This window comes from Uloborus diversus, chromosome 3, assembly GCF_026930045.1.
Source record: "Uloborus diversus isolate 005 chromosome 3, Udiv.v.3.1, whole genome shotgun sequence".
NCBI classification, from domain to species: domain Eukaryota; kingdom Metazoa; phylum Arthropoda; class Arachnida; order Araneae; family Uloboridae; genus Uloborus; species Uloborus diversus.
This window is the reverse complement of record NC_072733.1, coordinates 108,990,996-109,005,296: the sequence shown is the minus strand read 5'-3', so window position 1 is coordinate 109,005,296 and position 14,301 is coordinate 108,990,996. Positions and strand designations below refer to the sequence as shown.

The 14,301-nt window shown below is 35.4% G+C and overlaps 1 protein-coding gene across 1 annotated transcript in view; it reads right to left on the bottom strand.

The window, feature by feature from the left end:
- Positions 1 to 14,301, bottom strand: part of LOC129218887 (shootin-1-like) — a 140,643-nt gene that overhangs the window by 6,880 nt on the left and 119,462 nt on the right. Inside the window, exons 17-19 of the mRNA XM_054853208.1 lie at positions 8,904 to 9,048; positions 8,655 to 8,769; positions 8,342 to 8,465 (exon numbers count right to left, since the gene is read on the bottom strand). Coding sequence (XP_054709183.1) covers positions 8,342 to 8,465; positions 8,655 to 8,769; positions 8,904 to 9,048 — 384 coding nt within the window. The remainder of the gene's footprint in view (positions 1 to 8,341; positions 8,466 to 8,654; positions 8,770 to 8,903; positions 9,049 to 14,301) is intronic.

The window sequence follows — 14,301 nt, the reverse complement described above, 5'->3', positions numbered from 1 at the left end:
TCGGGGGTTGGGGAGAGGGGGAGGGGACAGACAGTGAATGCAAGATGTAAACACTGACTGGCCCACAATACTACGAGGGTTGGGAGAGATGAAACGTGTCTCTTCAAGTTGACAAACTGGACACGTGGTGCTATTATTTCTCCTGCACAGGAAAACAGGGTAAGGGAAACAGTAGGGGGCAAGAAGGAAGAATCAAAAGAATTCTTCGTTATCATTTTCCTTGAAATTGCTGTACCTCGTGCCTGTTCGTGTAAGAAGACCAGAGTTCTTGAATGTGAAATTGTGTTCGGTGTGTTTTTTTTCTTGTTGCTCTTCTGAGATTTTCACACTGCTGCGTTATTCCTGAGTGTTTTTAGCCAAATATGGCGTCTGTGAAAAGAAAATTGAATGTTCTTCCTATAGAAGAGAAAAGAAAAATTTTGGACTTTCTGGATCAAAACCCTCTGATGAAAAAAGTTGACGTTGCTAAGAAATTTAATATCCTGCCAAGCACTCTATACACAATAAAAAACAAAACTTCGTTGGAGACGGACAATAAAAATGTTAAAAAAGTAAGAAAATGTACTTTTACTAATTTAGACGAATGTTCGACTTTGTAGTTTAAACAGCGTCGTGAAGAAGAAATTCCTGTCAGCGGATTGATGCTGCAGCAATGGTTGGCTGGAGAGTTTTAAATGTAGACACGGCATTGTTTTTCGAAAGCTTTGTGGCAAAAGCGCAGCAGTACCACAAAGCATTTGCGACAAATGGATAACCGATGAGCTCCCTTCACTTCTGAAAAATTTTGATCCTATTGGCGTTTATAATGCTGACGAAACAGGACTTTTTTTTATCAATGCTTGCCAAACAAAACAGCCGTTTTTAAAGGTGAAGAATGCAGAGGAGGAAAACAGAGCAAATTAAGAGTAACTGTTCTTTTAGCTGCTAATCAAGATGGAAGTGAGAAACTTCCACCTTTGATGATTGGGCGCTCTGCTAATCCCAGATGTTTTTCTAAAATAAAATCTTTCCCGATAGCGTACAAATCAAATCAGAAAGCTTGGATGACTAGCAATATTTTCGGCGAATGGTTGAAAGGGATTGACAGGTCGATGGGCTTAAAAAAAAGAAAGATTTTACTTTTTATTGACAATTGTGCTGCACATACAAAACTGCCACCTCTAAAGAATGTTAGTGTTGAGTTTCTGCCGGCAAACACCACTTCAAAACTGCAACCCCTTGACCAAGGGGTAATACGAAGTTTTAAAGCGAGTTACAGGAAAGAACTTGTGAAAAAGTTATTGAGGGGCATTGACGAAGGAAACACCGTTCAAAAAATCCACGTCGTAGATGCGATGAGAATGATAGATTACGCTTGGAGAAATGTCACCGCTGAAATGATCAAGAACAGTTTTATTAAAGCTGGATTCGGAGAAAAAATACCCAGGCAAGAGGAAGTGCAAGAAATTGAAGATTTTGACATTGAGCTTCAAGATTCAGATTGGATGGAAATTAAAAGAAGCATGGAAGTAGATGTTTCATTTGAAGATTTTGTAAACGTGGATGATTCTGTGGCTACTTGTGGTGTCTTTACGGACGAAGAGATCATTAAAGAAGTTCAGGTCAATTCCAAAGACAACGATGATGAAACAGAACAGACAGAAATTCCCAAAGTCAATAAAAAAGATGCTGAAAAAGCAATTGAAACTCTTAGAAACTTTCACAGGACGGTATTAGTGAGGAAGGTTTTACAGCCATTGCAAAATTAAAAAGATTGTAGATGAAACGAAAACTGTCAATCATCAAACTTTATTAACAGCTTTTTTTCATTGTGGTATGTACATGGTATTGCATTAAATCATAATGAATTGTTCATTTAATTAATGTGTTTATTTAATTTATTTTCAGTATATTATATTTCTATTCAGTTCACTGACAGTGTACGCATTGCTTGAACAACTTATAGTCGCTAGATTAAAATACAAAAATCAAAACCTCCATATCTCGAAACCTGTCTTTCTCGAATTTTTTTTCTGAACTCTCGACATTCGAGATAGACAGGTTCGACTGTACTAAAAGCAGCTAAAGTGGTTATTCCGCGAGGTAATATTAAAGATTATATAACAACCTTATTACGCTATTATAGCAACTATACTTCAACCCCTAGTTGAGAAAAGAGACCGACTGACCAGGGAACTGTTTGAAAATGATAATGGATCTATTAAAACCAGTGGCGTATATATGTTTTTATTTCGGAGGGGGGCCGAATTTTTGAAATTCTAGTCCTAAGAACAATTTTAGACAGTCTCTGGTGATACTAAGGTGAGGAAAAACTCGGGGGCTTCTGCGGAAGTTTTTATAAATTGAAATTTTAAAAACGCCATTATAGGCTGGATTTGTTGACGTTAGTGTAATGAAAAGAATGAGACTTTTTGAAATTGCCCCCTACTGATTTTTTTTTAAAAATAGAGCGAAATTCCTCACCCCTCCGCCCAATGTTTCGAAATTGAAGTTCTAAAAATGCAGTTTCAGACTAATTTCGATGATCTTATGGGTTGGGTGGTTCTGGGAGAGTCTCCAAAAGCTATTTTGAAACTAAAGTCCTAAAAAACGAAATTTTAAACAGATTTTCAGTAATACTATGTGGAGGAATTTTAAACACTCTCCACCTTAAATTTTCCAAAATTGTAGTTTTTTCCTTGTCAGATTTCATACGGGAGTAGTTGGACCCTCGTCCGAAATTTTTTCGTAATTGAAGTCTTAAAAGCGCGTCTGTGGACCATATTTGGTGACGTTAGGGCTTCGGCCATTTTTCAAAATTGAAGTTCCATAAAGGCAATCTTAAACAATTTTTGATGTTTTCAGAAGGCAAGGCTTTTGGTAGCTGTCCCCTGGAAAACTTTCGACATTGTAGTCCTGAAAACGAGGTTGGAGAAGCTCTTTAATGGTTTTAGTGGGTGGAGGGGACTTCGAAGTGTTTTGAAGACTTTCTTATCTTAGACCGCCCAGGAAAAAGGAGAAAAAATAGGGGATGGGGGGGGGGGGAGAATAGGAAGTATTGGACGGGATCAATAGTCATCACTTTTGAAAATTTTTATTTTAAGGTTCTTTTTAAAAGCAATTCAGATTTTCCCCCAACATTATGCAATTTATGGAAGTAAGAAGGAGTTCGAGACTCCTTCTCTGAATGGTACAATGCAATTTCAGGTCATCTTTATTGACGTTTAGTGGTAAGAAGCGGTTTTAGAGATCTTCCTCTGAAACTTTTCAAAATTGAAATCTTAAAGGCACAATTGCAGACTATTTTTCATAGTAACCTCAGTGAAAAGATGTTGGTTCGGGGACCCTCCTCCAGAAATGTTTTGAAATTGATTCCCGAAAAAGGCCTAAATGAATGTGTTTTTGGGACATCAATTTCCATTATTACTCCAACCGAACAACTGAAACTTATTTTGAATTTCTTTTAGGGAACGAGAGTTAAGGAGGGAATCATTTTGAAAAGAAAAAAACAGGGGGGGGGGGAGGAGAAAGAGAGAGGAACTTAAATTGCTAAGCAATTAGCTGAATCTGTTAATTTTTTTTTTTAATTTAAATATTTCTTTTTGAAAGAATTGAGATTTTCCCCCCCCCAACATTATTTGCTTTTCTTTTTGTTGAAATAACTTCGCTTTCCCAAGACCCGTTCTTTTCTGGAGAACGGGGTAAGAACGGGGTACGGATCCTCTAACCCCTTCTGAACACTATATCCTGGTGTCATCTAAAGCATGGTTCCCAAACTTTAGCGATTCACGGCACCCTTTGAAGAATTAGAATTTCCTCACGGCATCCTAGTCTAGTTTTATATACATACGTATTATTGTTACCATGGACACTTGGAGGCAACACTCACCTCCTACCTGCGGCACCCAGTTTGGAAATCTCTGCTCTAACGCATTATAATTATTATCACTATCATATTTATTTATTCATTTTTGTAGCTAAAAGTTTGGAAATTATTTGTGAGCAACGAAAAGAAAAATAACAACCCTTATTTAAGTTTTTTTCCACATTTTGGAGGGGGCCTGGGCCCCCTCAACCCCTCCCTTATTTACGCCCTTGATTAGAAATGATCTTAATAGAGTGAACGCTGAAATTAAGCGCACCTATGCCCAACACAAAAGGAAGAAATGGGCTGATATTTGTGAAGACATTGATGCCAGAGCTTCAGACACAAAATTATGAAAACTGGAAAGAGCTTTCAACAGAGAACAACCTCAAATTGAGAAATTTAATTGTGTTTTTACTAATGACTTCAATTTAACATTAAATGACTAGGAATCAGCTTATATACTTGGTGATTTTTATAGTCGAGAGAGTGAACTTGCATTCACGAGAAAAGACAGAAATGTAGCCATTAGGGCTAGAAAACCGGCTCATCGTTGTCGTAATGTTGAATCTACGAATCCGTTGTTCGGGGAACCATTCAAATTGGAAGAACTTGATATTGCCTTAAAGCAGATTGATCCTAAGCGTACTCCTGGGCCTGATGGATTGCATGAACTGATGATCACGAACATTGGTTCCTATGGTAGAGAACAGTTACTTAACATATATAATAAATCATGGAATACCGGTAGAATACCAAAAGACTGGAAGAGAGTCACCGTGATCCCTATTCGAAAAAGTAATAAACCTGCTGAATCTCTCAACAGCTACAGACCAGTTGCCTTGACAAGCTTCATTTGCAAAACTCGAGAAACTTGTACTAAATCGCATTACTTATCATATCGAAATCACCAATCTACTACCAACAGAGCAATATGGATTTCGAAAGGGACATAGTACCGAAGACCAGATACTATATTTTACTCAACATTTCAAGGATGCTCACAACGAGTATCTGACCAAACATACCATTGCGACTCTACTTGATTTGACGAAAACTTTTGACAGAGTATGGAAAAAAGGACTGATAACTAAGATATACGAAAACTTTTCTATTGATGGGAAGGCCCTCTTGTGGATTTACGATTTTCTCAGAAATAGAGTATTTAATGTCAATCACAACGGAACTATTTCTGGCACTTTCCGCTGAAAACAGGGCATACCTCAGGGCTCTGTATTGAGTTCTCCATTATCTAGTCTATTTATCTCTGGAATAGAATCTGTAATTACTAGTGACTGTAAGATAGGTTTATTTGCCGATGACATTATACTTTGGAGCAGTGGACCTGACATTAACATGCTGTAGTCCAGTCTAAATAGCTCACTCCAGAGAATTCAGCTTTTTGCTACAGAACATAAATTATGTTTCAATCCTATTAAATCTGTCACTGGTTTCTTCACAACTAACAAGCATTTGTATAAATATTGTCCAAAATGGTCATCTCTTGCAATATGAGAGAAATCCCAAATATCTGGGTTTCGCACTTGACCCCGAAATAACGTGTAACAAGCACATTGATTTGATTGTAACTAAAGCTAGAAAGAGACTCAATAATTCTAAAGTTCATCTCCGGTTGGGATTGGGGCGCTGACGCCAGAACATTGAAAACAACTTATATCGCCCTAATTAGACCTATTCTTGAATATGGATATCAAATATGTCATGTCGCATCAGATACAAATCTTAAAAAACCAGAAAGGGTACAGCTGAGTGCGGCACATTTAATTACAGGTCTGTGAAAAAGCACCCCAACTGATATTGTCCTCTATGCGGCTGATTTGCAGCCGTTGTGGTTAAGAAGTATCCCTAACCTTACAAAATACTTCAGCAAGCTCATGAGTTACCATGATCAGCATTGTACTGCAAACTTTGTATGTGGATGGCTAAATAACCTAAGATTGAAAAGGAATAGTCCTCTCAGCAGTGCGGAGAAGTTAAACGTATTAAACTGTGGAATTCAATTCTTTAAAGCCCATCGAATCCCCATTGGACCAGATGCCTGGGGTTTATTTTCATACAGAGTTATTTAACCGCACCAATAAGACAACTCAACATCCTGAATACTTAAGACAGGTTTTTTTAGAAGTGATTAATAATATTCCTACTGAGGCTGTTCTGATTTACACAGACAGCAGCAGAACTGAAGGGAACACTGGAAGTGGAGTTGTTAAGTCAGGAGATGAAGAAATATCTCTTAAACATAGAAATACTGATTACTGCTCTGTGTTCTGCTCTGAATTGATCGGCATTGACATGGCTCTGGATTATATTGCTGAGCAACATTTCCTTAGAGAGACATGGATGATATCAGACAGCCGCAGTTCAATCCAATACTTGCAAAATTGGAGATTCATTGCAGATCAAAAGGGAATAAGAATTGTTAAAAAACTCAAGAGTCTGCCCGGATCTTGTGACCTCCATTTACAATGGATTCCATCTCATGTGAATTTGAGATATAACAATATTGCGGATGGAATGGCGAAAGAGGGCTCTACTATGACTCAGAATAATGGGGATTCTCTGACGTACCTTGTACTCTACTCCAGATGTAAGGCTACTATAAACAGCTCTTGGAGATGTCCTCCTGAGCATCCATGGTATTTTTGAGAGGGTCCTGGTGCTTCCCTTGGATTTGAGGGTGACAGGAGAGATCAAACTGCTTTGACTCGCCTGAGCACAGATCATCTAAAAACCCTCAGATTTTCCCATGGTAATAGGACTTTCCCAATTTGCACCAAATGTCATACTGAAGAGGCCACTGCACAACATCTGATTTTTTGTGTTGGTTTGGTAAGTGAGGATCTACTGAAGAGACCTACTCCTGTCTTGAAGTTGATTAAGGCGAACAACCTCATGGATCTGATCTGATTCAGAACAGAGAGATAAGAAGAAGGAATGAGTTTCACCAGCATATAATAAAGTGCAGAGCTAGAAAGGGGTCACGACCTCTCTTTTTGAGCGACCAAAGACAGACTAAAGTTACATTTTGGGACTTATGCTGTGAAAATTTATTCCAAACCCCTTATTTTTGCTTCAAAATTACCCTCATATTAAAAATAGAGTATACTGATTGACTCATTACTTCCAATTGAATCGGCAGGTTTAAGAAGGGAATAAAGACCAAAAATGTCAAAAATCTTTTTTTGCAATCTAAAATATCTCCCAGCTTTAATCTACATGTGGATGGTAAGAAATATATAAAAAACATTCCCGAGGAGATAGTTATAGAGCATTGAATTTAGCGTCAGGTGTAAGAAGGAAACAAATTCGGATTTATATCCTTTTTAGAACTTATAATTAATTGGTCCGCTAGGTTGCAGCACGAGTAGTTACTCCAAGTTAACCAAATCAGAAAAGTATTTTAAATGTTTATTATCTGATCATTCGTTTTTGGTTTACAAAACGTTTGTTTTTTCAGTGTGTCAAAGTCTATATTGTTATTTCCATCAAAGTATGATTAGATAATTATTTATTATTAACTTATTTACTACAAAAATGTCATTGTGAGATTTTGATGATGTGTCTGAAGTTTGTGGTTTCCCACAACGGAAAACAGGTGTTCGTAACATTGATAAAACTGAGACATTTGCAATTTCGAAATACAGACATTTAATATATGAATCTTCAACTGCAGGACACGTAACTACTTGTGAGTTCATTGATGGCCTTGTCAAAAGAAGTATCCTTTTGCAAAAAAAAACAAGAATTGATATGAAATTCTCCACTGATCCAGCTTACAATGCTAAATTTGCAATAAATTCTAAAATATTGGATGATCTGAAAAAACTTCTTTGTTACATTCCAAGCAAAAAGAAACCATTTTACGACATCATGGTCACTTGGCCTACTGCATCTCACCAGGATGAAGATCACCTGGATGATTGGTTTTGTTTTTTTTTCCTTATAATTTAATTTTTACTTCCCATAATTTAACTTTTTCACTTTTGTAATTTTCAATAAAATAAAGTAATAATTTCTTACTAATTTCAAAAGTTGTTTGCTATTTTTACCCCGATAAATGTTATAAGTTTTAAGATGGAAATAAATCCAACAACTTCTACCAGATCTATTAAAATGCTAAATAGTTCCAATATTTTTTTTCACGATACTACATTACACTTAACCGAGCTCTCAAACCCATGAACAAAGCCGGAAGAAATTGAATGAAATTTACGAAACTTATACAGTTTTTTTTTTAATTTCACAAAAATTTGATTTTTGGACTTACTCCCTTTTCAAACATGTCGATTCAATTATGATCCCCTCCAAAACTAGAAGCTGGATCTGCCCTTGATTAGTGATTACAAATAGTTAAACCAAAAGAGCCAGCATTTTAAAAGCAAAAAATTACTCTGTTATGACTTTGAATGAAGAGTATGCTATATCATGCACTTTCCGGCACCAATTTTATTAATATCGATTTTAAAACATCAATACCTTAGGTGTAGGTTTTAAACGAAAGTTTCCTCTTTTAATGTTATCAATCATTTCAGTCATCGCTTTTTGGTGATGGTTTGTTGCTGCAACAGCTACAAATAAAGAAATGAATAATAAATAAAGGCTAAAAATAATAATTAGTGAAAAAACTTGGTCATAGGAATTACCTTCACGTTTAGGAGATTGACGTGATGACTTTTTGCCAGCATTAATAAACGTTATGAGAGATCTGTATATAAATACCATTTATTCAAACTAAATTCAAATCAAAAATGTATTTGTAACTAGGATAAATATGGGAAAAGATACACACTTGATTGGATTGAAAGATGGTGGTGGAGGTGGTGGTGGAGGCGGTGGTGGTGGTACAGCATTCACAGGGAGTATGCCAGCCTTTAACCTTTGATTATGGCATTCAAGCTCCTGAACTGAAGAGATTCAAGATAGTTAATAAAAATTATAAGACATTAGTACTTCTTCCTAAAGTAAAAAGCGCAGTAACGCCAATTAAGGCTCTTGAGCCAAAAAACCCAATAGAATCAACCTAAGGTAGAAAACTTACTTTTGTGCTCAAGAGTAGCATTTTTCCTTTCACATGTATATAATTGCTGCTCAGCAAGCTTTAAATGCTTTGTGATGTCATCAGTATCTGCCTTAGCTACCTTATTTTCATCCATTACTTTTAATTTGTTTTGCAATTCTTCAATCTAGAATAAAAATGAAATATTTTTTATTTGAAATAGGAACATGAAACAGTATCTTTTAATTCCATTCATTTGGCTAATGTATACTTGGTAATTTATAAATCATAGAATTTTCTACAGTGAACTAGGAAAGATAGTGATTAAGTTTTGCCCCAACATCCTTTCATAAACATTAACAAAAATCATCAACATTAATGCATAACCAAAATGCAGATCTGCCAACTTCTACTTTGTTAAATACACAAGATTATGTATGAAATTGAGGAAGAAATAACTTAAAATGTGTAAGATATTACGTAGCATCAAATTATATATGTTTAAAGTAATTAAGACAAAGCAGGGACAAAATGCATAAAATCTGGTAGGTCTGTAAATGATATAAAAGCACATCATAAAATTTTCCACTTTGTTGTAAGATCGCATCGGGGCTTAAATATTTTGATGACAGTAAGCAAACGATAACACTAATCACACAACACGCCCAATCCAAAGTTGCGGGTGTGACATTTACACTAACTAAATTAGTCATCAGCAAAAATATTTTAGAGTATAGGTTTCAATTTTTATATTTTTCAATAAAGATCACTTGCAGGTACATTGATGCCAATTTGCAAGTTGATTGATATTTTATTTATTTTTTAAAAAATTAATTTCTACCCATTGCGGGTGTGACATAAAAAGGACATGCATTTTCACCTTGCGATCAAAACATTCAAAACTCTGTGAATTATATCAACTGATCAAACTGGTTTTTTTTAATGTTAGACAGTAATACTTAACAAATTATTCTATACAAAAATTTAGATACTCACTCAATTAGTTTCACTGTAAAAAATATTCAAAGTTGCCGTTGCGGGTGTGACACCCCGTTGCGGGTGTGACTTGTGTGGCCAATAAAATAACAACATACACAAATAGTTATCAATCAGACATTTTATGATTAGCACAGTAATAAATTAGAGAAATTGCAAATAACTAAGGAAATTTTTTTTACATAAATCTCATTCCCAATCTAGAATTGATGATTTCAGGGGGTGTTAGTTTTCTTATTACAATGTTCTGTTTCTTCCATGATATGTCTGACTGATTGGGCCAGATGTATACATGTTCTGAAGGGTTTTTTTCCAAGTATTCTACTTGTATGTCTTCTCCATCTATTTGCTTGATTTGACCATTTTTTTTTTTTTTTTTTTTTTTTTTTGAGGTAGAAAACAAAACTAATTCTACAAAATCTCCAATAGCATTTATATTACCAAGGGAGATCGTTTCCGACTGAGGCAGCAATGAAACTATCTTCAGTGCACTTTCTGCAGTTAGTGCCTGCCACTTGAATTGTACCCATATCGATCGGTACAACATGGTGTACCGATTGTAAGTTTGGTATAACTTTGTACAAGACAGCAGCGTGCGTGAAGCATTTTTGCAACATCTTTTGTGATGTCGCTCTCCGCAGAATAAAGTACTCTGATTTTTTTAAGAGCCTTTTCTGCTCAAATGGCAAAATCCGATGCAGAATTGACTGTTGCTCTACGCTGTAATGGCAAGTGACACCATTTTTTATTTGTTACCGCACCAACACCATCCACAGCTCCTTATCTATGAGTCCCTGCAAAGTATGACCATGCAATTTTAATGTCTTTATGGTTGTATGACATTAACAGAAGATTGTACCTGTCTATGGATTGCATTACCAAAGGTTTGATTTGAGCTCTTCAAAAAATTGTCATCGACTCTGCTTCTACAGCTGGAGATGGTGTGGCCCCTTTTGTCGAAGATTTCTTTCTCTCTCTACACTTTCTCTGCCTCTCATTCTGGTTTTGCCTCTACATTTTCTTTTCTTTCATGGCCACAGATGTAATTTTTTAAAGTAGTTTCTTTGTAATTTCTATTCTTGCTTTGTTTCTTTCCCTTTCTTTTAGAAAATATTCTGAGTATTTAGCCGAGTTTTCTTTCATCTTTTTACGATGATTTCGGAATCTTTCAGTGCTGTTCATTCTTCTGCAAAAAAAAAAAAAAAAATGTGTAAAGTGAATAAATATAGCACTACAAGTCCCAAAATATATTGTTGAACTTTTTTTTTTTTGAAGTTCTTTGAATTTTTTAACCCCAATTGAAATTAAAAACATTAAGTTTTGATTCATTTAGAACTTGAACTGACAGAATTTTATACAAAGTTTTTTTTTAATAAATATTTTAATAAAAGTTTCATTACTATTTTTATTATTTCTTTATATTTATTTTGAATTTGAAGTAAAAAATAATCTGTCCCTAATATTACATTATTTGTTTTAAAAAGTAAAGGGGGAAAACGTCAAATGCTGAAAGCAAAATTATGCATTTTTATACATATTAAAAAAGATAAAATATTGTTTTGGTTTTTTAAAGTTTTATTTAAAAAAAAAAAAAACAAACAAATCTTACCTTATTGATTAGTTGCCTTAATTATAAATCAAGAAATACAAAAATGTTTCTTAGGAGAACCAATAATATAGAATACCAAGCTAAATAAATCAACTGCACATGCTCTAAAGATACTAATTTTGAATTAACTGGTGTCTAGACAAATAAGTCAAAGGCCAAAGGTTAGGTCAAAGGTTAAAACATTAGTGCTGTCATCTACATGCATTCCAGAATTACATTTGTGTTTAATTTAAAAAGATGTTGCGGGTGTGACTTTAACTAAATGTCACACTTGCAACAGAAACATGTCACACCCGCAACGCTTAATAACTCCAATTAAAACATTAATTAATTTTTTTTTGTGTTTGTTATTCAAAGTACTTTAGTAAACTATTTTAGAATACAAAGTTTCAAAACTTTTAGGCAAATAAATTTTTCTGTGGAAATATAAATGCATTTTTTTGTTGAGGGTGTGACACAATAATTAAGAATAATTAAATATGCTTACCTTTTGTAGTGAAGATTAGTAGACATTTCTCTTCAGGAAAAAACTGTTGCTAATGAATGTCAGATTATGTGTGAAACTTTATAGATTTCTAGAATTATTTGTTCAGCTGTAATAGACCATGCAACATAAGCAGTTTTGGTGCAGTCTAGTACGCACTGATATAGTTCCACTTTAGTAATTAAAATAAGAATGTTAATGACATAAATGAAAATTTTTTTCAATAAAATATGAACTAGTATACTTTTAACAGTGTGTATGCAAAATTTCAACCATATTGAATGAAATTTGAATTTTCATCCTCATGTCCACTTTTTTTTGGATTGGGCGAACAAATAAATTTCAGTCATGTAAGTTTCTGCCTATTAAATTAAAAAACATAATTTTGTGATAATTTCACAAAATTATGTACTTAAAAATTATTTACAGAAATTTTCTGAAAGCTTCAGAAGAAAAAAATGACGGTTTAAAAATTCCACATTTGGACTTATGGTAAGTTCAAAAATTGTAACATTTATGTAATTACAGCCTAGTATGTAGAATCTTACTTTGCATTGAGCCATAAGTGCCTAATTCTATAAAGAAATTTCCTTTATAACTATTCACCAGAGTAATAAAAGCTAGAGTAAGAGATCTTTGTATGCACCAGACAAACTATTTTATACTCTGCTGCAAAGTAGTGGTAATGCAAGTTGCGCTAGTTGGGCGTTGAGGTACATATATTATGAAAGACGGTTGTGTATTAAAAATTATTATTTTGTGTCATTATGTTAAAGATACATCAATGATCTACTTTAGATTAACTTCTTACTAAGCATATCCATTCCCACACCCAAACAGCTTTAACCTCAAGTTTACCAGTTCTAATAATAATCTCTCTCGAATTTCCAGGGTTTAATATTAAAAGTTCTCAAAGTAGCACCATAATTTATAATTAAGAAAACATGAATTAAAATTTTAATCATTAGTTTACAAAACCAGAATTTATGTCATAGTAAAAAAGTTTCTGGTACATCTATTTTTCAGGCAATAAAATTGTATTTTTGCAAAATGCTTTATTGTAACCCAATAACTACTCATCTTATGACAAGACTACTCAAATTCACATGGTAGCAGCTTTGTTTGTGGATAATTTTGGATCTGCCAGACTTTTAATGAGAGAATGTATTTAGTTTAGGCATAAGAGGATAAATGGCAGATTTCTTTTTTTTTTTGCGGGAGGGAAAGGGGGGGGGGGTTACTGGATTTTCTGCTGTTGAGGCAGATCGAAGGACTACTGGGCTATTATAGGTTTCAATTGTTATGTTTGGCAATGGGTAAGTATGTATGTTACCGTTAAAGTACGAAATCCGTTATTTTATAGAATACCTAGTTATTTCATGGAATAACTGATCGTGTCCGCTAAAGTGTAAAACTCTCTTTTATTTCACAGTTTAACTACCGTATTTTCGGGAATAAGCGCCGCACCCGGTGTATGCGCCGCATCGTAATATTTTTTACCCCAAAAAAATAATTTAATGTAAGCGCCGCACCCGTTATAAGCGCCGCTCCCGCCATTAAACAACTTAAAAGCACAGTTAGTAGTAAAAAAAGGCTGGAATGAAATGTAAATAAAAGAAATATTTTTAAGTAACCTAACAATAGAAATTTTTACTATTAATATAATCTAAATACCTGGGGAGGAGACATTGGTTGGTTATCCAGAGCGCGGGACGCAGGCCCTTCTCCTCATAGCGTTCCACGTTTTTTTAAGTGGTCGGCGCCACTTTTATAGGCACGCTTTGATCAGTGGGTCGCATCCACTTATAGGCACGCTTTGATAAGTGGGTCGCATCCACAACGGATCGGCGATTCAGAATCCGTCGAATTCACTCTCCTCGCTGTCCGACGCAAACAGCCCCAAGAAGCCTTCATCTAACTCCGGACTGTTTTCTCCATCGTCGGAATCGCCATCTTCCTCCGCTACATCCGGGACTGGGGGAATTATTCCTGCCTGCGCGAAGCCGGAAATGATGGTGCTAGGCTTCACAGCATTCCAAGCTGCATCCACCCACTTGGCCACTTCTCCGAACGACACTTTCCAGAGGTTGCCGCCCTTCATATAGTCGTGAAGACCGTTTGCCATCCATGACTCCCATTGTTGCCGCATGTGGCACTTGAAGGCATGATTGGGAGCCAAATCCAACGGCTGCAATTGCTTTGTCAGCCCACCCGGGATGACGGCTAGGGAAGTCAAACATGTCCGAGCGCCCTCCTTCACAGCGTCGGTCTTGTGCGCCGCCATGGAGTCGAAAATTAGCATGCCACTCGGCTGGAAGAAAGAGCCTTTTCTCTTGCGCCAAACTTCGTTG